Source organism: Apodemus sylvaticus, chromosome 3 (genome assembly GCF_947179515.1).
Source record: "Apodemus sylvaticus chromosome 3, mApoSyl1.1, whole genome shotgun sequence".
NCBI classification, from domain to species: Eukaryota; Metazoa; Chordata; class Mammalia; order Rodentia; family Muridae; genus Apodemus; species Apodemus sylvaticus.
This window is the reverse complement of record NC_067474.1, coordinates 19,006,917-19,034,081: the sequence shown is the minus strand read 5'-3', so window position 1 is coordinate 19,034,081 and position 27,165 is coordinate 19,006,917. Positions and strand designations below refer to the sequence as shown.

Here is a 27,165-nt window from a genome sequence, read left to right as displayed (position 1 = left end):
GGTCCCCCAATTCTTCCCCCTTAACCTCTGCACAGGGTGCAGGGCTAAAATCTCCACGAAAAGGAGAGGATCCTTGAAGTGATTTTCCTAGTAAAACTCAGAATCAGTTAACGCAGCTTCTCAGCTTCATAGAGCATGGCAAGTTTAGACAAGTAATAGTCTACACTGCAACACATAACCGTTTAGACCAGTGGTCCTCAGCCTTTTAAATACTGCGTTCTTCTAATACTGTTCCTCATATTGTGACTCCCAACCATAAAATTATTTGTTTCTATTTCATAACTGTAATTTTGCTGCTATTCTACTGTTTGTCCAAAGCCAAAGAGGTCTCAACCCACAAGTTGAGAAGTGCTAGCTGACACCATCCATCACAAGGCCAGAGCTAGGAAGAACCACTTGACTTCCTCCTTCAGCATCCACTTCTCCCAGCTTTGAAGCCAAAGTAAAGGTGATTTAAAGCTTCAAGACCACAGTACTCTGGGGTCATGGGGAGGCTCACGTTGGCTAGTTTCAAAATGCTGTTCTCTTTTGAATAATCAGAGTGATAGAAAGGCACTGTCACTGTGGCTCTATTTCCAACACATGGAGTGGCACAAAGACAGGCTTGCCTCAAAATGCCACACTCTTCACCAGCTCCTAGAACCCACACCAGCCACTACGCCCAGGCCCCGCCCCCAACTATGGGCCCGCCCCAGGGAGGGGCCTGTTTGGATAGTCTCCGCCCTCTCTCCCCTCCTTTCCCTCTCCTAACCCGGATATACATTCTTGCTCCCCTTTCACCTCGCCGCCGACCGTTGGCCTACGCGGAAGGCCGATCTGCCAGCTGCTGGCTGCTGCAAGGCAGCGGCGTGGGGTACGGGGCGTAGGGGGCGGCGGCGGCGGCGGCGCGGCTTTCCCGGAACGGTGATGGCGCGCGAGGGCGCCAGGAATCGGGCACCGTTGTAGCGGACTCAGCGGCGGGCCTGCAGCGGCCTTAGCTCCGGTCGCGCGCGCCATGGCCCCCATGGGCATCCGCCTGTCCCCGCTGGGGGTGGCCGTCTTTTTCCTGCTGGGGCTCGGGGTGCTCTACCACCTCTACTCGGGCTTCCTGGCCGGCCGCTTCAGCCTCTTCGGCCTGGGCAGCGAGCCGGCGGGCGGGGAGGCCGAGGTGGCGCCCGACGGGGGCACGGTGGACCTGCGCGAGATGCTGGCGGTGGCCGTGCTGGCTGCGGAGCGCGGCGGCGACGAGGTGAGGCGGGTCCGCGAGAGCAATGTCCTCCACGAGAAGTCCAAGGGGAAGACGCGCGAGGGCGCGGAGGATAAGATGACCAGCGGCGACGTGCTGTCCAACCGCAAGATGTTTTACCTGCTCAAGACGGCCTTCCCCAACGTGCAGGTAGGTGCTGGGCTGCGGGCCCGGAGCGAGGTCTGAGCTGCTGAGCGGGGCTCGGAGACCCCGAGGTAATGTGTGCAAGGTCATGCACGCGAGAGCTGGGGGAGCTTGTGGCTTTTCCACTCGGGGCCACGCTCCTCCTCCTCTCCCTGGTTGTGCGAGGGCGGGTGTTTGTCCGCGAGGGGGAGAGCTGTGGGCTTTGATGTCGGGATGCTGGCAAAGTGAACCGCATGTCTCACTAGCAGGCTGCTTTCTAAGTGAAGGAATTGAACCTCTTGGACCTTTGTGTTCTCATAGGATTGATTTTATGCCTTGAGGTGGATCGTGGCTGTTGTGTTCATGTTATCTGGAAGGCAATCCGGCCACTTAGAAGGGCAAGGTCTGTAGAAATCTTTAGGATGGCAGAGCGAAGAGAGGAAGGGGCTGTGCTTATGAATGGCTGAAGCTGTAGTTGTGGCGAGACCCTGTTTATAAATGCTGTGTAGTTTGGGCTACATTTCAAGGAAGCATTGGGAGACTTGCTTTCTCACAATTTCACTTCGGTGTATCCTCGCACTCAAGATTAGTACTTCAACCTTTTCTTGTTGTATGGTTCTTGGATCGGAGTTGACATTGTCTTAATCTAAGCATTTTTTTTTTTTCCTTCTTGGAATCCTTTCTCTACGGCTGCGTTTGCTTATTCATATGTGTTACATACTTGGTTTCTTGTGGGTTCTTTTAAGTAGTCCAGGAAGACCTGGAACTTAGAAGCTTCAACTTGAATTCAAGATCCAAGGCCTCAGCCTCTTGAGTGCTGAGTTGGAATTACAGCTATCTGCAACAACCTCCGACTTTGCAGTGGGCCTTTTCCAGTTTATTTTATTTCTGGGGGAAGGGCTCACAACATAGTGTAATAGAATCTTAAATGTATCATCTAAGAGTAGATAGGTTTTTGACTTATAGAGACAAAGGCTGCTTCCGATAGTTTTATCGATTATATGGAAAGTAAAAATTATACCCAGGTTTAATTTTTAGGCATCCAAAGACCTGCTGTTCTTCAAAGAATTGGTATTGTCTTTGAAGAATTTCACATCTAGGTAATGCTCCTTCCTTTCTGACATTACTGGTTCGGTTTTCATTACTGCTTTTGTTGTCACTGTGACCCCCTTTTTTCCTCCACGAAACATTGGATGTCAGCTGTTAAGCTGCTGAGTACCAGATGTAATTGACATTACTGGAGGGTTTTTTTTTTTTTTTCAAAAGCCTTCCCAGACAAAACACTGAATGTTTACACATTTCATGTACCTTACCCTTTTATTACTGTGATGAAGAACACCTCTGTTTGCTTCTAGATGTGAGGTATACTTGTGAAATACCTTGGTCTTCTCAAAATATGTGTACTTCCCTAAAAGTTAATGGAAGAAATAGGAACTTGGGGATTGATATGTGATCTTTATATGGTACTGTAATGAATACACTTGATGTATTCTAGCTACCTGCTCAGATACTGGTCACATAACATTTTATTTAAACTAAATAAAGTAGGTTTCATTTGTGCCCATTTGGAAAATGGGTGACCTGGCTTATGACACTCCACAGCTTATGTGAGCTCCTCTTGTATGAAAAATATACAATTATTATTTTAGTGACGGTAAAATGTAGCAAGCACAGCTGCTTTATCTAAGATAAAGTCAGCAACATAGTAAGTTTTAAAACCTCTCTGTCTCTGTCTCTGTCTCTGTCTCTCTCTCTCTCTCTCTCTCTCTCTCTCTCTCTCTGTGTGTGTGTGTGTGTGTAAACGTAAGTACTCAAGTTTTCATATATTAGCAAACAAAAAGAATAGCTACCAAGGGTGGCACAGGACATTTTATTTTTATTAAATGTTTATTAAAACAACACTCAGCTCTTGGACGTCAGATGTTAACTTAGTGCCTTGATAGAAAATGACTTTTCTTGTGGTTGAATCTTTGTTTGTCTGCCTTCGGTGTTTAGGTTAGGTATTGATCGGTGTAACAGAATGTTGTATCATTTATGTACATTGGTGGACTTAGGGTGTGTAATACTGACTTCGATTCATTAGCGGAGAAGTATAATGGAGCCATTTAAAATGTAGAGACCCAGCCTTGGGGTTTTGGTTTGCTTCTTTGTTTCCTTTTCTCTTCTATTCCAATGTCTAAGCACTATCCTCAATGCTGGTTATTTTTTAAGCCTCATCCCATTTCATGTATACATTTATTTACTTTGAGAAACTTACTTCATGTTCTCCACTGAGTTCATTTCCTAACGCAGAATAACCATTTACAAGGTTCTCCTCTCCCTTTTAAATCTTGCTGCCTTTCAAAATGAAAGAGCCATGGTTTCTTTTTTTCACACAACTTCCCTGTCTGAAGTTTGAAGTATGAGATTGCCTGTTTTGTGTTCTCACCTTAATACAGTACAGAGTCAATCACTCTAGAGCACTTGGGGTGGTGGTGGTGGTGGAGTTGTTCCCCAAGAGAGGCCAGTGACATTTTAGGTTGCCATACCCAGGGGTAGAATGCAATCATCAAGTCGATAGAATAAACAACCTTTAATGCCCCCAACAGCCCTCCATATCCGGCTTAATTCGTGGGCTCATGCTCAGACTGATGGCATCCCGAGAAGTGCATCCTGCCCAGTCAAACACAAGTTCACCCTTCCATTGCTACATTTCCTTTTGTTATCAGTTGTGCTCAGACCATGGATCTACAGTCTTAGGGGCAGCTGCTCTACCCCTAAGCAGTTTCACTACCCCAAAGCAGTAATCACTGAGCGCCATCTTACCTAGGTAAAAGCAATATAGGTAATATAGCAAACTCTAGTCTTAACTACAGTGCTTTGGACAAAGGGAAGAGCATAAAGTTAGATGCTCAGAGAAACAAGGAACTTAGTGCTGGAAGGAAATCAAGAGGTTTGTATATGTGGGTTGAGGTTGTAGGTGATAGAAAAAGAGAGGATGAGTCTTTAGGGTTGCATAAACATGACAAAACTGGACCTATAGCTCCTATAGCCTCTGGTAGAGCATTGACAGCTGTGGGAAACACTGGATTCAGTTCTCAGTCCTACACGAGAAATGACTTGAAAAAAATCTCTTCTTTTAAAGGAAGCATTTTTTTTTTAAAAAAAACTATTTGTTTGGATTATGTGTGGGTGTTGGTATGTACACATGAAACCAGAGGAGTTGGGTCCTCTTGGAGCTGGAGTTAAAAGTATTTGTGAGCTGTTGAACTTTAGTACTGAGAACTGATCTCTTATAAATTTAATTAATTTCTTATTTATTTTTGCAGTGCTGGGAATTGAACTTAGAGCTTTACACTAACTTGGCAGTTGCTTAAATCCTCAGCTATATTGCTGTCCTTGAACACAGTCTTTATTGGTAGTCCTTTGTACACTCGATTATTATCCTTGGTGCAGTGTCTTTGGTAACGGTGTAGGCTCATGCTGAAAAGGTGAGGGAACAGAGGCAGTGCATAATGGATGGGAGCTTAGGAAGCTGGGCCTCTGAGGAGCTGGCTCAGGTGTTAGATGGGGCTGAGAAAAAGCCAGTTTTGTTTGTTTGTATGGAGTAATTACTATTACTCCATAGAGTAATAGTAATTGTTACAATGTTGTATATGAGAGGCAGATGGGACAGGTATGGGAGACATTTATTTTTATATTTTGTAAGTAATCATTCTTCAGAGAAACACCTGATGGATACTTAGTAGAAAGACTTGGCTCTTTACATGGCTGAGAAATTACCCAGTCTTCGGCTGCACACTGGAGGCCCAGGAACTTGCTGGTGTGGTTCTGCTAAAACTCAAAGGCATACAAACCGTGGACCCCATTGTGACAGTCTTAGCTGGAGCACAGAGGAGTCCTGTCTCAGCTCCAGCACTCATGCAGAAGGGGCACATGTCCTCTTCCTTTCCCTTTTGTTTATTCAGGTTTTCCCAGGATGAGTAAGACGGTTAACCTTACTGCAGCTGCTCCTCCAAGTGCTAAATAGATTACAGAAGACTCAAGCTACACCCAGAAGTAATGTTTAGTCAAAAAATCTGGGTACCCTCTCATCCATTAGAATGCGTATACAAAATTATGTGTGAGGTGTTATATCTAATACCATATTAACTATATAATAATTTATGGATAAATTTATGGATAAATAATTTATGGATAAATAGATGGTTTTCTTCTAAAGGCCAAAATCCCTTTAACCCCACATTAAGTGATATATCATAACTTCATCAGTTGTGCTTGGGGGCCTTGAGCGTTCATAGTACTTGTGAGGAATAGTTTGTTTCTCCTTTCTGAAGCCCAAGTTAGCTAGAATACTTGTATAAATTGTATGCATGTGTTATATATACATGTACTTATGTATTATGTACTAGCTTAACAATGTTTATATTTAATAAATACATTATTGCTTATCCCTGTCTTGGTTGTACAAATTAACATTTTCCATTTAAAAAGTTATAGGTCAATTCTATTTTATAGCTGCCTTATATATATCACAAAAATCTGGGCACCCTATCATTCGTTATAGTGTATCTAAAATCATATTCTCCCTTAAGCTTTTTATGTCTTATATCCAGATCTACCATTTCATTGTGTTATTTCCTATTTATCTCATATTACTCCTACCTCTCAATCCACCTAAAATTTTTTCCTTCCATTGTTCTTCCAGTTGAGATTTAGAAGAGAAACTAAATTAAATCATAATGTAAGACTTTATCCTGCCTTTTCAATTGCTTAGCATATTAGATAAGATAACAACACATTCATTAGGAAATACTAACTAGGCATGCTGTCTAAGGTAGCTGTCCTTTATGCTGTGACTCTGATCCAGTTGGTGTTGTTCACATGCAGTTCTGCCATGTCAACATGTCAGGAAAAAGAGGAAAACTAAACTTTTTATCAGTCAAGAAGTTAGATATGTCATATTTCACTGGCTACAATATCTAATGGGTTTCTTACTATAAGAGAGATGTAAACTGTGAACTCTCATATGCCCAGGATGGAAATGATAACTGGATTTTGTGAGCACTTGACAGACTTATATAAAAGAACAGCTGGACTAAAGAAATCTGTGCTTAATAATACTTAAGGCTAGTAAGCAACTATGTCAGATAAGCAGTTGCCAAGAATTGGTAGAAACTGCAATACTAAGATATCATTTACAGGCATAGCCTGTATGGGCAGCTTGCAATTTTCTGGTTTCTAGAAACATTTTGTATCACCTACTAAAATCATACCTTCTCTGAAAACTTTTGGATTTCTATTCCTATCATAAATGACTTCTTTGAGAGTAGCCAGCCTGCGGTAAGAAGGAGTGGTAGTGCTGTTTATAGGAAGTCAAAGGCTTTTTGTGATTTTGTTATACTTAGTTCCTGGTTTAATCCCATGGACATAGATCATCAATGGGAAGCTTTATCCAGAAACTCTTGAGAGCAGATGTAGAGACCCACAGATAAACATTAGGTGGGTCTTAGGGAACCTCACAGAAGAGGTGTGAATAGGAGCTAGAGGGATCAAGAACACCATGAGAACACAGGCCACAGAATCAACTAACCAGGGCACATAGGGGCTCACAGAGATGAATCACCCATCAAGGAGCCTATCTGGGTCTGAGCTAAGTCCTCTCTGCATGTGTTATGACTGTAGCTGGGTAATGTTGTAGGACTCCAAACAGTGGGTGTAGTGGTGTCTCTGACCTGCCTGCTCTTGAGACCCTTTCCCCTTACTCCACTGCGTCTTTCACGTCTTTCAGCTTGATAGGAGGGTTTGTGCCTAGTCTCATTTGATCTTGTAGGGGAGTTTTAATCCAGAAACATAGTTCTGGCAGGGGATTGCATCCCAAGACCTTCTAGGTCTCTTCGATCTGGCTATATTGCAGCAGACCACACATCTCTGTTCCCTCTGGCTAGAGTAAGACACACCCTTAGTACACACCCAGCTCCCATGAGAACAGATAGAAAAGAGGCAACTTTAGAGACCAGTACACAGAGAGAGAGGTGGGAGTGGAAGGAGGCAGTTTTACTAGAACAGGTTTACAGAGACAGGTTGCAGGTGAAAATAGAACAGAGAAGGAGAAGGAGCTAGAAGATAGAACAGATTGTTGTTGGGGTCTGAGAATCGCCACACAAACGACTCAGACACCTATCTCAGCCAAACAGGGCTAGTTTATTGAACGTACACCCCAAGACTGATCAAAAAGGACACAGTCCAGACTCTGGAGCTGAACTGTTACCCCTAGCTAGAATTCTAAGCTTTTAAGCCTGAAATCCACAAACATCTATGCCAAGTTATTCCACCACTCAGGATTTAGGGATAGGGCATTTCCTTAGGAACAAAGTCCTTGTTTTATACTTACTCTGTTTCCATTGTTTCAGGTATTCAGCTGTGGTGGGAGACTTGCCTAACATTCATGTCTTAATTTGCCAATCAGGATGTCAATTACCCATGTTTATGACTCTTTCTGCTACTTAGGATGTCAATTCCCAGGGAGGTCCTGAGAACATGGAAACTTACACTGGAGCAGGTGTCTCTCTTAGGTTGAGTCCAGCCCAGCAGCAGCTTATATATGCAAAATCCATAAAAGCCCATACACAGGTGTAAGAATTGCTGCCAGATGGTTGGAATGGGTACAAGCTTATTTATTGTGGTTAACTGCACAAAGCAGTTCTAAGTGACTTCCATTGTGATTGGTTTCCAAGAACACCAAAGAACAGAACACAATATGCAATCAACTCAAGAGAAAGTTTCTTAGTAACAGCACAGAATGCCTGGCTAGATATGCAATAGTTACCTAGGCCTTAACAGTTGCCAGAGTTAGTTTGAGGCCAAGCAGAACAATTTAGTGAGACGCTGAGAGATGCTAGATTGAATCTGTCAGCTGGGAGAAGACTTTGAGCCAGAATAGCTGAGCTGAACCAGTCAGAATTCAAACAGAGCTAGAAAGGATGAATTTATTTAGCAGTAAACCTCCATGACAACAATTACATATGGCAAATAAAAATTACTTCTACATCTTGTTAAGCCATTCTTGGTTTAAATCCCTAGGAGTTCTGCTCTTTTCTTAAAGGAAATGGAGGAGCAATGGATCTGGGGAAGAAGGGGATTAGGGAGAGCTTGGAGGAGTGGAGGGAGGGAAACTGGTTGGATGTAATGTATGAGAGAAGAATAAACTTTAAAAAATAAAAATAAGAAAGAAGGGAAGCTTTGTAGAGGAAGTGACTTTGGTTGGTCTTATTCATGGTAGCCAAAATAGCTTAGCATACAACAAACTAAATGTTTATTGAACAAGTGAGTGAATATAGTAGAGAACATGAGAAAAATATAAAGGCTACTACAAGAAACAAGCGAGGACATGATCATAGTAGTTAAACAAGGAGTTTCTGGATACACGTGGTGACTTAAATTTGGGAGGTGGAATCTTCGAGACTCACTTAACAACCTGTGGAAAGTTGACAGTGGAAATAGGCCTAGGCTATAATCCATGAGAGCCGGAAGGGTTTTCTGAGTCCCCTACTCAGGTGGAGATGGCATCCCTGACTTCACACTGCACAAACTTTACAGGAGTGTCTTAGTCAGGGTTTCTATTCCTGCACAAACATCATGACCAAGAAGTTGGGGAGGAAAGGGTTTATTCTGCCTTCTCTTCCAAATTGCTGTTTATCACCAAAGGAGGTCAGGAAGCAGGAGCTGATGCAGAGGCCATGGAGGGATGTTCCTTACTGGCTTGCTTCCCCTGGCTTGCTCAGCCTGCTCTCTTATAGAACCCAAGAGCACCAGCCCAGAGATGGTGCCACCCACAAGGGGCTCTCCCCACTTGATCACTAGTTGAGAAAATGCCCCACAGCTGATCTCATGGAGGCACTTCCCCAACTGAAGCTCCTTTCTCTGTGATAACTCCAGCCTGTGCCAAGTTGACATACGAAACCAGCCAGTACATGGAGTCAGTATGAAACAATGAAAATTAAATATTTGTTGCTAATATTCAAAATGCATTTGATAATAAGTATTTTACACCTGAATTTTTCTTCAAGTTCTTTTGTCTTATGAATTAATCATAAGCTTGGTTTGTTTCTTGCATTCTAATTTTTTATCTCCCTCCCTCGCACTCTTTCCTCCTCTGTGTGTTGTTAGTGTACATTATAAGAGAAGGCAGTTGGCATTGTGTTGTACCCGGTAGCCATGGCTTCCACTGCTGACCAGTGCCTTTCACCCCATCCATGCTTGCCTCCCAACTACCCTACTGCTCTGGGAACAAACTAGGAATGATCTTCATTTCAGCACTTAGTAGAACCTGCTGTGTTCTCTTTTATGTCTTAATTCAAATGCCACCTTTCAGTATTCTCTAGCTAACCTAGTTTTTGTTTATTTATAAATAACTTTAATACATCGAAGTTCGTTTATCATAAAATCTGTCCACTTCTGGTATCCAGTAATTTTAGTAGGTTTGCCAAGTTGTGAACATCATCATTATTCAGTTTCAGAATGTTTTTTTCTTTATAATAGTCTTTTTATTTCTAGTCCCTGCAACAGGCAACTACCATTATATCTAGTGTTAGCATTGTGGACCAAAATTCCACAAACTCTTAGGCTACTGTGATCCCTAAGTCTTCTTTCTTTCACAAAGCTCCAGGGATACCAGAATCCCTTCCCAGCATGGGTGCTGGGATCCATACTCAGGCCATAATACTTCAACAGCAAGCACTTTACCAACTGAACCATTTCTTTAGCCCCATTAGCCTAACTTTTAAAGTGCAAATAAGTTATTTACTTTAGTGTCTATATTCTAATTTCTGAAAGTATGAAATTCTAAAACATTTTTGATCATTAGTTTATACAAATGGCACATTATTGAAAGTATGTGTTAATAAACCCACTATTTTTATATTTTGTATCCTCTGAAAATTTTATATATGTATATAGTGTGTCTCAATCATATCCACCTTTCACTACCTCAGTCCAACTCCTTCCAGGTCCCTGTCATCACTTTGCTCTTCCAACTTTGTGTCCTTTGTAATTATTTATTTTAACCTAGTAAGTCCAAATAGTATTGCCCATATGCACATGACATGGCCTGGGGTCATCTCTACTGGGGTGTAGGCATACTATAGGCTACTGTACAAAACATAACTCTCCTTACCCCATTATGACTAGGAACCATCAATTACCAGTAGCTCCTGTGCTAGGAGTGTGGGCTTTTGGGTACACCTCTCCCCTCTGTGTCAGTATTTTTAACTGGATTGATCTTATGTCAGGCTCGTGTTGCTGCAGTTCATGTATGCAATAACCATATCATATACAGAGGACAGTATTGCACAGTATCCTGTCAATCCTCCAGCTCTTGCATTCTTTCTACCTCACTTTCTAGGTGTTCCTGGAGGCTTGGTGGGGACAAGGCTATACAGGTGTCTCCTGTATAGTTGAGCACTCATTAACTCTTTCTCTACACTTTGAACAATAATGTCCCTCTTTTAACCACTATCTGCTGCACTGCAGTAAAAAAGCTTCTCTGACCAAGGTGGGAGCATCATTAACCTATGAATATACTTGAAAATATTTAGGGTTCAGCAAGGTTTCTCAGTGGTTAAGAGCAATCCTATTGCAAACAACCGAGATTCAGGTCCCAGTGGTGGCTCAAAACTGCCTAGCTGCCTGCATGGACACACGTGTGATACACGTACTTAGAAAAACAGAAGCATTGAGAAGACAGTTTGATAACATAATTTGGAAAGATAACAATACGTCCTCCTCCAGCACAGGCTCCCTTGGTGGGCTTTGACATGTTTATAGTAATAAGCACACCATTTAAAGCAGTTATTCTGTGTAGGGCAAGATGGAGGAGGTCCAATATTTGGTAACATCTGAACACATTCCTCAAAATGGAGGAATACACCTAAGAAAGTTTTATAGGCATCTAGCCAGGGCTGGTCAAACATCTTACAGTGAACAAGTTGGGTGGCTCTACTCAAAAGCAATCGGGGTGCCAATGTGGAACTGTCAGTTGAAAATTTCTGCTGTGTCCTTTTCTTAATAGAACTCTTATACATAGTACTACATCTATTCATGTATAGGATGGCTTATGGAAAGTACTAGCTCTAAAAATGTTTGTTGAGGGCTGGAGAGATGTCTCAGCAATAAAGAAAAGTTCTTTAGAAAGGTCCCAGATTGGGTTCCCAGCATCCACATGGCAACTCACAAACCATGTAAGTCCAGTTTAAGGGGGTTCTACACCAGCTTCTGGCCTCCAGAATACCAGCCACATGTGATAACATAGACATACATGCAGCTCATATATATGAATTAAAAATACATTTGTCTGCATTCTTTTCCTTGCTCCACAATTTTAACTATTTATGCTAAATCAGATTTATTTTGTGTTTTCATTTTTGCTTGTATGAATAAAAAGATAGAAATCTTTACCTTCTTACCCTTTGATATATCTTAGATATATAGTTAAAAGATAACTAGGCATTATTTTTCTTTTTCCCTTGCTTATTTCAATTTTATATAGGTTTTGTATAATGCTAGTATATCTACTTAATAATCTCCAGGATTCCATTTCCTCACTCAAAGCTACATTTTAGCCCACCAATTTCCTCAGTTATTTCATTCCTTAGTACTCAAATTCTCTATTTTTAAAGACACATCTCTTGTTTAACTACATTGCTAATGTTCTGTTTGCCTCTATATGTAGTTCTTTATGTCTAATATTCTAGATATTTCTATTTTCATACTTAAGGGTTTTTTGTTTTGTTTTAATTTTAGTTTTAAAACGAGTCTTATAAATTAGCCTAAGGTGGCCTGAACACACATCCCTAGCACTGGATGGTACATTTGTGCCAGAGCTTCAGACCCTTGGGACTCGTACTTTTGATTTAGCCCTGGGTGATTCCCTTCTGTAGTACATGTATTTAGTAACTATATTTGGGGTGTCTGTTTTTATTAACCAAAACACTAAACTTGAATATTCGATTAGAAAGTATTTGAAGATAAGATGTCAATTGGAATTTTTTATATAGTGCTTTATTGAATTCCTTGAAGTATTTTAAGGCTTTCATTAATAAGAATTTATGTGACTTCTCAGAGATATATCTATTAAATAATAACAGTTTTCTCCTTTGTGTCTAACAACTATTTCCACTGTAGATAAATACCGAGGAACATGTGGATGCATCTGACAAGGAGGTCATTGTATGGAACCGTAAGATTCCTGAGGACATCCTGAAGGAAGTAGCTACTCCTAAGGAGGTGCCAGCAGAAAGTGTGACCGTCTGGATTGACCCACTGGATGCCACACAGGAGTACACAGGTGAGTCTCAAAGGTTAGACTGCCATTTTATGTTAGAGAACACAGACCAAGGCAGAGAGATATAGGGTATACATGGTGGCAGATTTCCAGACAAGCAGACTAGATTATTAAGGTATTATGTGAGCCATTTAGACAGATGGATGATTCTCACTCTTCTTTCCCATACCAAAGCATATTCCTCTAATAACATTCGATTATTCAGGATCAGGAGATCAACTTGATACTTAAAAGTAGCACCAGCATCCTATTAGACACCTAGTACTAAGAAAAAACGTTAGAAAAGAATATAGGATTTAGTTTGGATATTGGGAGAATTCAGGTTTTATTATATATACATTTGATATAAGGATTCAAAGTTGTAAATTGTGTGGAGCCAGAAAGTGAAAAGTAGCAAAACAAGATTATTATCACCAATCCCCAAATCCACGCATTCGTCGTATTGTTGCCTCGCCCAAGTTTCATCTCTGTGCTCTTACCTCAGGCTGTTTCACAGAAGTATCTAATTTCTGCTTCAAACTTTGATATATGTTAAAGCTAGATAGTTTGTCCCACTATATGGCAAGACTCCCAGAACATGGGAGTTTCTACCTTGTCATTCTGTAAACTGACCTTGAACCATAATATGTACTCAATAGATTATTACTATTGAAAAGAAAGAGAAGATACAAGATATATATTTAATAACTAAAGTTGTAAAGCTAATTTATGAGTAAATAGTAGAAACATAGACTACTGAGCTTGATTGCAAAAAGAATTTTTCTGAAATAAACTAGCCTAAATACATAATAATTAGCATATTCCTTTGTCCGGGACTATTATAAACTTCTAACTTGGTTTTTAAATTTGATTATAAAATTAAAAGTTAATTTATATCTAAAGATGGATAATTGTTATCTGTACTATACAGATTAGGTAACAATTCAGTTGACTTAATTTGGCCCAAGAAATGGATTTACTGGGCGAATAAATAACCCAAGTAACCAGGTCTCAGAGTCACTACTTAGTAGCTCCTGTCTTTCTGCTTAGGACAGTTTTGCTTTTCACAGATGTCCTACACATCTAAATTCTAATGAGGTAAGTATCCTATTGTGTACTGAAATTAAACACAGTCCTTTAACAACCATGCCTTTGTGTTTTCTTCTAGAGGATCTTCGAAAGTATGTCACTACCATGGTGTGTGTAGCTGTGAATGGCAAACCTGTCCTAGGAGTTATTCATAAGCCATTTTCTGAATATACAGGTATGAAGTATGTGACCACCTTTGAGAGGGAGTGGTATTGAACTGTCTGTCTATAATACTCAACTATTATTCTAGGATTTTAAAAATTGAAGTCTGTCCTCAACCCTTGTACACTACTTCACTGACTATAGTGAAAATTTTATGGCACTGATAGTATGTGACAGAACACAGCTTTCTAAAAAGAAATCTGTTGAAATACTACTAGGTAGAGACATTCTGCAGCAAGGTGTGTTGTGGTTCTTTCATGGTGTTGTTGGAGTTGAGGTCTAGGATTCTTACACTGGCTTGTGAGGTAAAGCTGGTGTTGATCTAGGCAAATCTGTTGTATTATGCAGAGCTCAATATTGTGATACAGGAGAGTGGTATTTAAATATCAAAAGTGGGAGAGTAGCTGTCCAGTGTTTAGCTTCAGCACGTGTCTATAAATCCTAAGGGCCCTTCCTTCTCTGGTCTTCATACAGTCATGTTTGTTAGTTTCCTACAAAATACAGGTCACGTCAGTGATGGCTGTGCTGTGAGAACTCATGGATGACCATGTCAAGGAACCTCTTAGTTAGTATGGGTTTGGCTTTTGCTGGTAGCCCTGTCGATGTCAGTGGATGCAGGGATGATAATTACACTCCAGTTACTCAGCAAGGCTGCCTGGTCTTCTGATTTTCTAAGGTAGTAGTCTCATGTTTACAATGACAGCACAAATTATTACTGTTATAGGGGAAGAATAGTTAGAATAAATATCATTGCTGACTGCCAGCATGAATTTGTCATGCTTTTAATTAGTTAATTCCCATCAATTTTTAGGGCAAATATTATGACCCTTGGCACCACTGTACTCTAAGGTGAGATAAGGCTCCTAATTGTGCAGTGTATACTATGCCAGTATTGAAAACAGTCCTAATGACCAGTAGTTATTGTGGATAATACAGTGTCAGCCTCACATTTGTGTATTAGTTTCCTAAGACTGTTGCAGTTAAAAATAAAAACCTGGGGAGTGGGGGGCTAGAAAAGGGGAAATCATTTGAAATGTAAATAAATTATATCGAATAAAAAAAATTTAAAAAAAAACATATTAACCAAAAAGGCAAAAATAAAATAAAATAAAATAAAAACCTATGCATGTATGAAATACTGAAAGAATTAATGAAAATATATTAAAAATAAAAAAGTGCAAGATTATCCTCAGTTATGTATGAATTTGAAGCTCAGCCTGGGCTATGTAAAACCCTGACTCAAACAAACACAAATATTTTCCTGAACTAGTGATTCCTAGGAGGTGAAAGCAGAAGCAGAAGGGCAGGAGTGAGAATTTTCACTTTTCAGTTATATGATCCTTCAATATTTCTTAGTTTCATTATATTTTAAAGAGTTTAAAATACTTTTTAGTTGAAAAAGTTTTTAAATAGAAAGTATATACAGCCTTGAACAATAGTATGTAAGTTGGAAGACAAGAGCTAAGATGTTGGCAGAGATATGCTGTCTCTGAAGCATATAAGAGACTACCCTCTGGGTTTCTCTGTCTCTGGAGGTTTGCCAGTAGCCCACAGTGGTCCTTGATAGGTGAACCATCATTGTAATCTGTCTCTTTCATCACAGGGCCTCTCTGAGTGCCTGTGTTTTGAGGTGAGAGAGACATAATTTTTTTCTGTATTCTATTCTAGTCCAAGAAGCTAAGTGTCAGATGAGATTATAGAGTAGCTGTTATTAGAAACAGGAGCCACACGTGTGGCATAAGACCGTGTGAAGAAGGCAGAGTCTGGAGTATAGCCTTGAGTCAGCTCAGACTTGTCAGCATCCTCCAGAAACGGCTGGGGCTTTAGTTTCTTACTGTTGCCATCAGACCAGTGGAAGGATGGCATTCTTTTACTGTAAGACATAGTTTTTGTTTACCTAAAACTAAAAAGCTGTATAATCAGGTTCTATTGTCATGATAAAAAGACGATCAAAAGCACCTTGGAGAGGAAAGGGTTTGTTTCACTTACAAATTATAGTTCATCAAGGGAAGACCGAAACTGAAGCAGTACTGGAGAAGTGTTATTCATTGTTCCTCATGGTTTGTTTAGTTGAGTCTGCTTCCATACCTCCTAGAACCACCTTCTCAGGGAGGGAGCTGCCCTCAGAGGGCTGGGCCCACGCACATAGACCAGAACATGTCCAGAGAACTTGCCTATCGGCCACTCTGATGAAGTTATTTTCTCTATGAGATTGCCTCTTCCAAGATGACACTAGCTTGTGTTAAATTTAAATTACAACAGTAATTTAAAAACAGTAAATACGCCAAAAGTCTTACCGTAGGAACAAGTTGTTTGCCGAAGTATCTTTGTAAGTTAATAAAGTATCCTTTTCTATTGTGAGCAGCTAGCTTACTCTGCTGTTACTTTTCCTGGAAAAAAAGAAGTTACAAATATAGCATACTCCAGGTTAGGACAGCAGTTGACAAGACCAAAGAAAGGATTGCAGTTATGTCTAGCTTAGGAAACACTAGATATTGGGTAATTTATAGGAGAAACAAGATTGAAAGTTTATTTACAGGTGACTCAAAAATCACAGAGACCGAGTCAGAGTCCTCCTATTCGTTAACCTATCCTCCTATATATTCCAGTATCACCCAAGAACAAGTGTTCTGGGGGAGCAGGAAAAGTAATGGCTGAAATCCTAGATGGAACTCCTTTAGTACACTATACCTAGCCCTCACTGTTTTGTAGTTCATATTTTGTTACCATAACTTCAGGACTAAAGGTACTTCTGCTCTACCATGGGAACCGGGTGCCCATGTTATGCCTCGAGGGTAAAGCTATATTCTAACACCCATCATATTAAAGCAAAAGTGCATGCCAGCCAGAAAACAGAACTTCCATAATTATGTTTGGGTTGCAGTAAATTCCTAGATGGAAGGTTTTGTTGCTTTGCAGTTTTTGATCGCATGCTATACATTAATATTGACAGAGTGTCAGTGTTATCAGAAATTAGCTAGAATTGACTATAATGGAAGCTCCTCATAGGAATTATTATTGTTGCAATTGGAATAAAGCTGATCAGAATTCTTGCTGCTTGCTTATAACTAATTCATTAAGCTTGAAATTCTTAGAAACATAGTTTTTTTTTTATCATATTTTAATGAAAGAATGCATAAATGTTCCTAGTGGAAATTTGTAGGTACTAAAATTATGTCAGAATTCTATGTGGCAAACTCTTATCAGTGGCATTTATTTTCTACTGTGTGTTTTGAATCAATTTTCTTGTTTTGTTGTTTCTTTTTTTAAACAGGAATATACAGTATAGCTGGTCCTAAATCCAGGCTCCTAATTCTTGACTATATGTAGAAAGCAAGGCCCAAGAATGGGAGTCGGCTTTCCTGTTCAGCATCAGTTTTCACTCATTAAACTACTGTGGCCCTTGACTGTTTGTTTGTTTGTTTGTTTGTTTTAAAAGTAAGAGCCTCTGGAGACCATGTGTTTCAGGCAAGGTGATGAAGGATAGATTTAATGAATACAGCTTCAAGTTATTTTTGCCTAACATAGACAGTAGCTGGGATACACCATTCATTTTGTTCCTTTCTCCTTCCTACTGTAGATACAGAATTACTATAAAGGAGAGAGCCTATCTTGAACATTCGAATAAATAACATCAGCAAACGAACGGGAAGGTTTCATAGCCTTAACCAAATGAGTCACTTAATTCCCATTTTATGTTCCTTGCAGAGTTTTATATATATTGTTTGTATGTGTGTATGTGTATGTATGTATGTATGTATGCCAGTGTACTTTATAAAGTGGAAAAAGCAAAAGCAGGCATTAATGTTTCAATCACTGAACCACACCTACTTTTTGGTCTTACTTGCTGAACCACAATAATCAGATTTACATTCTGTATAGCAAAATGCAATGCAGACTGAGGAGCAAGAAACTGTCCTTCTGGCTTGGGCTTCATGTGCCAGGTATTTGGAGATTATAGTGAGTGGCCACTCCCTGGTCTGTACTGTTTTTCTTTAACAGTCATAAAATAAGCATATTCTGTAGCTACTCATTTACCTTATGACCTAAATCTAATTTAATATGCCCATTGGAGCTGGAGAAATGGCTCCATGGTTAGGCGCACTCCTCTTCTTGCAGGGGGCCCACTTAGTTCCCAGCATCCATACTAGGTGACGGACGCTGAACCACCCAAAGCGTCTGCTCCAGGGGATCTGCACCCTGTTCTGGCCTCCTAAGACCTCTTCTCATATTTACAGACATAACACATAGTTTAAAATAATATTTTGAAAATAAGTTGTCCAATTAAGTGCTATAAATTAATGTATTGTGTATTTAAGAAGTGCCTTTTAAAGTACTGAATTAGCAATTGCTAATATCCTATACTATACTGACCCCTACTGCTAGAGCCCTGTAAGTTCATTTCTTAGTAAAACAATATTTAGCAAACCTTAATTAGAGAATTTAGAGAATTTGTGGATTTTCTTCTTCATCTTTTGAAACTTTTTTGTAAGTAATTACAAATATAAAATTATGATAAATACTCAGGAGCTTTTTCCTCCAGCATCGTTTAAGTTACAAGTAATATATTTTGCCTTCAGTATTTTTATTTCTCTACATTAAGTTCCTGAAGTAGATTTACAGGTGCTTTGCTTTTATTATTTTTTATTCAATATATTTTTATTTGCATTTCAAATAATTTCCCCTTTTCTGGCCCCCCCCACTCCCCGAAAGTCCCATAAACCCTCTTCCTTCCCCCTGTTGTCCCATCCTCCCCTTCCCACTTCCCTGTTCTGGTTTTGCCCTATACTGCTACACTGAGTCTTTCCAGAACCAGGCCACTCCTCCGTTCTTCTTGTACCTCATTTGATGTGTGGATTATGTTTTGGGTATTCCAATTTTCTAGGCTAATATCCACTTATTAGTGAGTGCATACCATGATTAATCTTTTGAGACTGGGTTACCTCACTTAGTATGATGTTCTCCAGCTCCATCCATTTGTCTAAGAATATCATGAATTCATTGTTTCTAATGGCTGAATAGTACTCCATTGTGTATATATACCACATTTTTTGCATCCATTCTTCTGTTGATGGATACCTGGGTTCTTTCCAGGTATCCATTCTTCTGGCTATTATAAATAGGGCTGCTATGAACATAGTGGAGCATGTATCCTTATTACATGCTGGGGAATCCTCTGGGTATATGCCCAGGATCTTCCGGAAGATCCTCGCCAATACCTGCTGTCTCCTGAATTTTTAATCTTAGCCATTCTGACTGCTGTAAGGTGAAATCTCAGGGTTGTTTTGATTTGCATTTCCCTGATGGCTAATGATGTTGAGCATTGCTTAAGGTGCTTCTCGGCCATCTGAATTTCTTCAGGCAAAAATTCTTTGTTTAGGTCTGTACCCCATTTTTTAATAGGATTATTTGGTTACCTCGGGTCTAACTTCTTGAGTTCTTTGTATTTCTTGGATATTAGCCCTCTATCGGATGTAGGGTTGGTGAAGATCTTTTCCCAATTTGTTGGTTGCCGTTTTGTCCTTTTGATGGTGTCCTTTGCCTTACAGAAACTTTGTAATTTTATGAGATCTCATTTGTCAATTCTTGATCTTAGAGCATAAGCTATTGGTGTTCTGTTCAGGAACTTTTCCCCTGTGCCTATGTCTTCAAGGGTTTTCCCCAGTTTCTTTTCTATTAGTTTCAGTGTGTCTGGTTTTATGTGGAGGTCCTTGATCCACTTGGAGTTGAGCTTAGTACATGGAGATAAGAAGGGATCAATTCACATTCTCCTGCATGCTGACCTCCAGTTGAACCAGCACCATTTATTGAAAAGGCTATCTTTTTTTCCACTGGATGTTTTCAGCTCCTTTGTAGAAGGTCAAGTGACCATAGGTGTGTGGATTCATTTCTGGGTCTTCAAACTGGTCCACTTTCCTGTCTCTGTGCCAATACCATGCCATTTTTAACACGATTGCTCTGTAGTATTGCTTGAGGTCTGGGATACTAATTACCCCAAAAGTTCTTTTACTGTTGAGAATAGTTTTAGCTATCCTCAGTTTTTTGTTATTCCAGATAAATTTGAGAATTGCTTTTTCTAACTCAGTGAAGAACTGAGTTGGGATTTTGATGGGGATTGCATTGAATCTGTATATTGCTTTTGGCAAGATGGCCATTTTAACTATATTAATCCTGGCAGTCCACGAGCATAGCAGATTTTTCCATTTTCTGAGGTCATCTTCGATTTCCTTCATCAGAGACCTGAAGTTCTTGTAAAGATCTTTCACTTGTTTGGTTAGAGTCACACCAATATACTTCATATTGTTTGTGGCTATTGTGAAGGGTGTCATTTCTCTAACTTCTTTCTCAGCCTCCTTATCCTTTGAGTATAGGAAGGCAACTGATTTGCTTGAGTTGATTTTATAACCTGCCAATTGCTAAAGTTGTTTATCAGCTGTAGGAGTTCTCTGGTGGAGTTTTTTAGGTCACTTAAATATACTATCATGTCATCTGCAAATAGTGATAATTTTACTTATTCCTTTCCAATTTGTATCTCTTTGACCTCCTTAAGTTGTGTAATTGCTCTAGCTAGAACTTAAAGTACTATATTGAAAATATATGGAGAGAGGACAGCCTTGCCTAGTCTCTGATTTTAGTGGGATTGCTTCAAGTTTCTCTCCATTTAATTTGATGTTGGCTACCGGTTTGCTCTATATTACTTTATGTTTAGGTATGGACCTTGAATTCCTGGAGAACCAGAATTCTTATTCCATATATTTGATAACCATTCTGATTGTGAAGGACACAGGACATTTAGAAGCTTTCTTTCAATACTCTCCTATTATATTAAAAAAAGGTTACTTTTACGTTTGCACTTACAAAAGTAAAACATTTTAATGTTTAAATTTGAAGAAGGTGACTTTTTTCTTTTTTCAGTCATTGGGCTCAGAAGATTGTAATTTATGTAATGCTTTGGAGTTGTAAAGCTTAATGCTTAATGGGTATCCTGCTTGCTTTTCAGCCTGGGCAATGGTAGATGGTGGTTCAAATGTGAAGGCCCGTTCTGCCTACAATGAGAAGACCCCAAAGATCATTGTGTCTCGCTCTCATGCAGGAATGGTCAAACAGGTTACTCTTCAGACATTTGGAAACCAGACTTCTATTATCCCGGCTGGTGGGGCTGGTATGTTCCTCCTGCTTTTTTTCATCTTGTGGTTCCATAGTATGCTCCCAGTATATGTGATCATTTCTCAGGAAACTAAATTATTTGTCTCATGCATGCGCACAAAATGAGGAGGCAGTGTCCTTTCCAGACAGGCTCAAACTCCAACAAATGGGATTGTCATACCATTTCCTATGCCAGAAACCAAGTCTCACATTAATGATACTCTCCCTAAATCACCACAAAAGCATATTGCCAACACTGCATACCAGCAAGGTTGTTTTTTATATGACTTGACTTCAAAATACTTGTTCTATGTGTTTATCATTGACCTGTTGGGAGGAGAGATGGAGGACTTGATGTTTCATGTGGCAAAAAGCTGTCCGTTATCATCCTACGGATTGCTACAATGGCTAATCCCTGGATCACTGAACTTTTCAACTTGTACATTTTGGATGAATAAGTCTTGTATTCACCAAATTTATCATATATCCTCTGCTCTTATACTGTTTTCAGAACCCACAGTTCTAAAACCAGAAAGGAGTAAATAATCAGATACTGTGAGCCACAAGTAGTTTTTGACATATTATCATCTGATTAAACCACCTTCTAAAATGTTTAATTACTATGAGATGTTTATAAGAGCAGAACATAACGTGGATTTAGCTTGAAGAGGCCACTTGACGAATGTTTATCATGTCAAAATATTAATTCTGGTAAATAAATTAAGATCAAAATTTGTATTGCAATTGCTTTTCAGCAGTGCTAAGGCAGAAGTAGTGAAATGGGAGAAATGACACTTTCCAGCCTGGTGTATTTAATTTGCCAATTGTATCTGTCTGCTTTTTTAGGTTTTTCTGTAGAGGGTACCTTGCCTGTTAGTTAGGAAAGATAAATGTCCAAATAGCCAGGGGGATAAGATGAACTAGATTCCTGATGTGGTAGTGATGTCGTTGTCATCACTGCCTTCAACACCTTGACCTTCTCCTCCACTTCCTCTTCTTTTTCTTCCTCTTCCTTTCCTCCTCTTCCTCTTCCTCCTTCTATGCAAGTGCTGTCTCATTACTAAAGGAAGTGGAGTAGTACGGTTAGGATAGCCAGGCTGAAATTGAGAATAGTTTAATTAGTAAGCTTATTTTGATTACATTGTTGCTACATCAAGCACAATATTGGGTTTGTTATTTGTTAACATGATTATGTTGGGAAATGATTTTAGATTTTGGCAAAAGGAGTGTAAAACTCTCGTGAAGACCTCACTCTGTCCCATTTAACTATGTTCTTGAAAACATTACACACTTTTTATTAAGTCATTTGAGTAATGATCTAAATTCTCTTTGTCTTCTAGGTTATAAAGTCTTAGCACTTTTGGATGTGCCTGATATGACTCAAGAAAAAGCAGATGTATATATTCATGTGACATACATCAAAAAGTGGGATATATGTGCTGGCAATGCCATCTTAAAAGCCCTCGGTGGGCATATGACCACTCTGAATGGTGAAGAGATCAGTTATACTGGGTCTGACGGCATTGAAGGAGGACTCCTTGCTAGCATCAGAATGAACCACCAAGCTCTGGTCAGAAAGATTCCCGAGTTAGAAAAGTCAGGACATTAGTAAGCATTCCTGACCACGGGGTGCAGCTCTTCCAGACGTGAATTGTTCGGCCTGAACTGTTGGAAGTGTTGAAGGACTGGTGGAGATTATGCATGGTTAAGGCCGTCCTCAAGTACTTTGGAAGTACTTATGAAGCATCAGGACTTTCTTTCCCTGTAATAGAATACAAAATCAGGGAAATTAGATTGCTTCATTTCTCAAGTATTGTCTTTATTTTTGAGACTATTTTCATACAATTGTCATACACAAGGCACATATATATATATGTACATATATATATATTTGTGAATTAAAATCTAGAGCTGAGTCTACACTGTTATGAGTCACCATTTTCACACAACAAATGATGAGTCTGCACTGTTGATACTTATGTATAGAATTGGATTTGAGGAAGAAAGGCTTCGTTTTATGTAGTTTATGTAGAGTTTAGTGTAACTTTAAGGTTGTATGTTATTAAAAATAAAAACATTGGTGATTTTTACTCCCGAGATGGAAAGCACAAGAAGTCTCATATCCGTTACCATGCAGCATGTGCTCTGTCCATCTACCTTCCTATGGATGTACTAGAAATGGCTTAAATAGGTTATTTTCTTTGAAAGTTTACTAACAGATTCACCAGCTGATAGAAAATAGACAAAAGACTGAATTATAATTGGAATTGTCTGAGTGTTTGCTGCTGATTTTCATTTCCCCATGGAAAGGGCTGTTGTTCATCCTTTCTCCACTGACCAGGATTTAGTCTTCACCAGAAAAGTTGGTTTTAAGTTTCAGTATTAGTTCCACGATTTGCTATATTTTCTCATCAGAGATGAAATATGCTGTAAGATGATATAAGAATACAAATGATTCTGTAGTAGTTGAAAGTTACTTGACATACAGATTGAATAGTTTTAGCTATTTTTCAGGAATTATGTTTTAGTTAATTTTTGAAACCTTATCAGGTTTATCTCTAGACATTCTCTTACCAAGAATGAGATTTTTTTCTTAGCTATTAATAGACTTATTTAAAATAACCAAATTATCAAAGGAATAACTTTTGATGCAATTCTAGTTTTTTCATTGATAAAAATTTTTTTCCACTCAGTTGACAAAATGTGGTTAGAAAAAGATATGGTAGCATTTGTCATACTGCTATAACTAAGAATTTGTTTTCTGGGCTGTATTTGTTAGTATAAGTAGTTTTTCTTAATATGGTCTAGAAAATTGTAAATAATCAATCATGTTTTTTTTTTCATGTGGCTTTGATGCCCTTGTAAACTTTAATGAGGCATTTCTCAGTTTTTTTTCTTTCTTAAAAATGTAAGCCTAAAGAAAATTTCTATTTATTTTCCTATTTTAGAGCTAAAATTGAGCATCCTAGTCTGGTATATTGTGCATACGTTAGGTTTGCATGCCATGGGGCCCAAAGCCTTTCACTCCTCAGCAGTGGACTGAATCTTAATACAGTACAAGAGCTTCCCCGTATTTGACAACTGCTCACAAATACACTAGGTTGGCCTTTGTGGGGTGAAAATTCAAAGTTTTGGTATTTGAAAACTTGGTATTAATTTAACAGGGCTTGTTAGTTTTTAAAACAGTTTCAGACAACTAATCTAATCACTAGACAATACGACAAGACAGCTAATCCTGCTTCTCTGGAAGCAGGCACTCTCACCAGAATACCGTGTGCACTGTAATATGTCAAAGCAGAAAACGGAATTTAATTGGGTATTTTTTAATGTGCAGAAACTTTATCATTTATTACAAGTAAAACTAGTTCATATTTTATAAGCACAATTGCTTTTGTTTTGAGTTTCATTAGTAGTTATCACTAAGAATAAGAATTTTGTGTGTTGGGCTCAAAAGTAAAGATGCTGGCTGAGAGATGAAAGTAGTTTTTATAATTTGTTCTTGTTGTCTATTTACTAATGATTTTATGTACTTTTATAGACAGTTCATTTTTTAAGAAAATTTTGTTTGAGAGCCAGTATACATTGCAAGGAAAATAGTATTTATTTATATGAGGTATTACTGTACCAGAATATATCTGCTGTGGAGTATATAATATCTCTCAGAATTAATATTAAATTGTTTAATTTCTAAAACATAACAAAACAAGTTTATATGTAGAAACTTGGCTGTTTTCCCTTAATTTGAAGCAGAGGCATCCACAGTGTCAACAGGTGACATCAGCTGTCTCCTCCTCAGCCACACATCGGTCCCCTAGCTGCCCCTGCCCCTTTTCCCTTTTCTGTTTGGGCTTTTTTTCTTAGCTAGTGTGCCACCTTGACCTATGCTTAACCCAAAGTTCTTTCATAAACTCGTTCTTCTTTATATCGGCCACTGAGCAGGTAAAATTGAGACTTTGGTGAAGCTCACAGTGAAAGCGATCAATCCTGGAAGAGGTCTAGTTAGTTAACCTTTATTTTCGAGGTTTCGTGAGATGTAAATAGAATTACCTTGGGAAGCATAAACATTTCACGCTGTTATATGATTCAGTACTAACATTTTTACAAAGCACCTCTTCCTACCCATCTCAAGAACATAAGCCTGGAATACATGCTAGTGACTATATGCTAGTGACTTGGATAGGTAAGCCACTTGACGAAACCTTGTTTTTTGTTGGTTTTCATTCTTAACTCCCCAGCCTCCACTTCAGTTGAGTTTACAGGCTGTACAAAGCAGTCATAGTCCTCGTTGTGGTTTACTCAGTTTTCCCAGTTTTATGTTTTATTTTTTTGTTTGTTTTACTAAAATACTAAGTGAGGTATTAGTGATAAATAACGAGCTGATAAAAGCATTGAGATTTATGTTTATGTGGCAGTTATGGGGCGTCTTTGTCCTGGGGCTTTTTTGGACTGTTGTTCAGATAATGTCAGAAGAGTAGGTAGGGCGAGGTGAGAAAGAGATGGAAGATGTGGACCCCGGGGCAGAGAGAGCAGTGAGGGTGAGAGGCCATTGTTTACCCTGGTTCCTGTCCTTACCGTGGTCCTAGATGCTAAGTTCAAAACTAGGATGATACTCTAGCTCTGGAGGTAGTGCTCTGGTAATGCAGGCAGAAGTGCAATTGAGTGCCAACCATTTTAACTTTCTTGATCATAGTTGATGACCTTCCTGGGACAACTTGGAAGGTTAAAGCATGAACTATCGGGATTATTCTAGCTGCAACTACCTATGGTGGCTGTGTATATCACTGCTGTGTAGAAACAGTAGTAGTTTTTCATTTTATGCCCGATTAAGATATTTTTAATGATATACCTGCAAAGTGGCTGTGTTTTAAAACTGTGTGTAACAAAACAAAACAAAACTAATCTTTGGGAGTTTTCCTTAAGAACAAAAAAAAAAAAGTTGTGCCTTAAATAGGGCATTGTATGTTAATAAAACAACTTTTTTTTTTAAATAAGTGGGAAAAGTAGCTTTATCCCATTAAATTTTAAGTTCTTCTAATGTGTTTTATATCAGAGTTGGGGAAAGTCATTATAATTAAATAAAACTGATGAATTATTTTTGCATAATGTAGCATTTATAGTTGAAGTACATTTTTCTAAGAACTGGATCATGATGTATATAAGTCTGAAATGATGTTTCATCATTTGGTTTTTAATTAAATGTAAGACCAGGATAGATTTCATTTTACAAATTTTACTTTTAAATAAATTATTTCAGACAACTTCATATTTCTCATTCTCTGGAGTAATTTTGGTTAAAAAACAGCTTTTAGAGGTACGGTTTTGGTGGTTTCTTTGTTAAATAATACTGTGTGTTGTTGCATAACAGAGTTCCTAATGAGGGAAGGATTCTAATCTTGACCAGCCATAGTTGTAGGGCTGCTTCACAGTACTGAAGTTCAGCAGCAACACGGTTCTATGAGGTGCTGATATGCATGTAAATTGTTCTTTTTCACTACATTATCAAAGCCCAGCAGGTATATGTATTCTGACTTAGCATTGACAGGGTGTTTTTTGTTTTTTACTTTTTTTTTTTTCAGTTGGTCAGTAAATTAATTTAATGGAAGAAATTAGATGTTTGCCTTTGAGATAATAGGACAAACTCTGAAGTTAAGGATGATGAATAATACTAAGACAACTGATTATGTATTGTTTGTGGTCATTTCCTAAAGTATTATATAATACGTCTTATAAAGTGCAAAAGCAGGGGTTGTAATGTTTTGTCAATATATTTAATTAATATTTTAAGGTTTAAAACAAGTGTCATTCTGGAAAGATTTGTTCCTCTATTAAAAAAAAAAAAAAAAGAAGAAGAAGAACTAGGAAAGAAACACTGTTAGCATGAGATACTTAACCTGAAAACAATCTCAGGTCTCCAATATTGTCTTCAGCCTTTAGTATGAAAGTCATTTGAAGAGGGACCCTCGTGTCCTGTCTTTGCAGTGGCCAGCACCAGCCTTTGTAGTGTAACAGGATGTCTAGAGTGATGGACTACCTATTCATAGGGCTTGTTCATACTAGCAGCGCTGCCTTGAGCAGCCTGTACCTGTGTCGCCAGAACTGTGTCCTTTCCCTGATCCTTTAA

At 38.9% G+C, this 27,165-nt stretch overlaps 1 protein-coding gene across 1 annotated transcript; it reads left to right on the top strand.

The window, feature by feature from the left end:
• The first annotated feature begins 754 nt into the window (after positions 1-754).
• On the top strand, positions 755-26,890 carry Bpnt2 (3'(2'), 5'-bisphosphate nucleotidase 2). The gene is made up of 5 exons (XM_052176031.1): positions 755-1,375; positions 12,509-12,671; positions 13,816-13,911; positions 20,899-21,060; positions 22,385-26,890. Exons 1-5 carry the CDS (start codon positions 995-997, stop codon positions 22,651-22,653), a joined length of 1,071 nt encoding a protein of 356 aa, XP_052031991.1. The 5' UTR covers positions 755-994; the 3' UTR covers positions 22,654-26,890.
• The last annotated feature ends 275 nt before the right edge of the window (positions 26,891-27,165 follow it).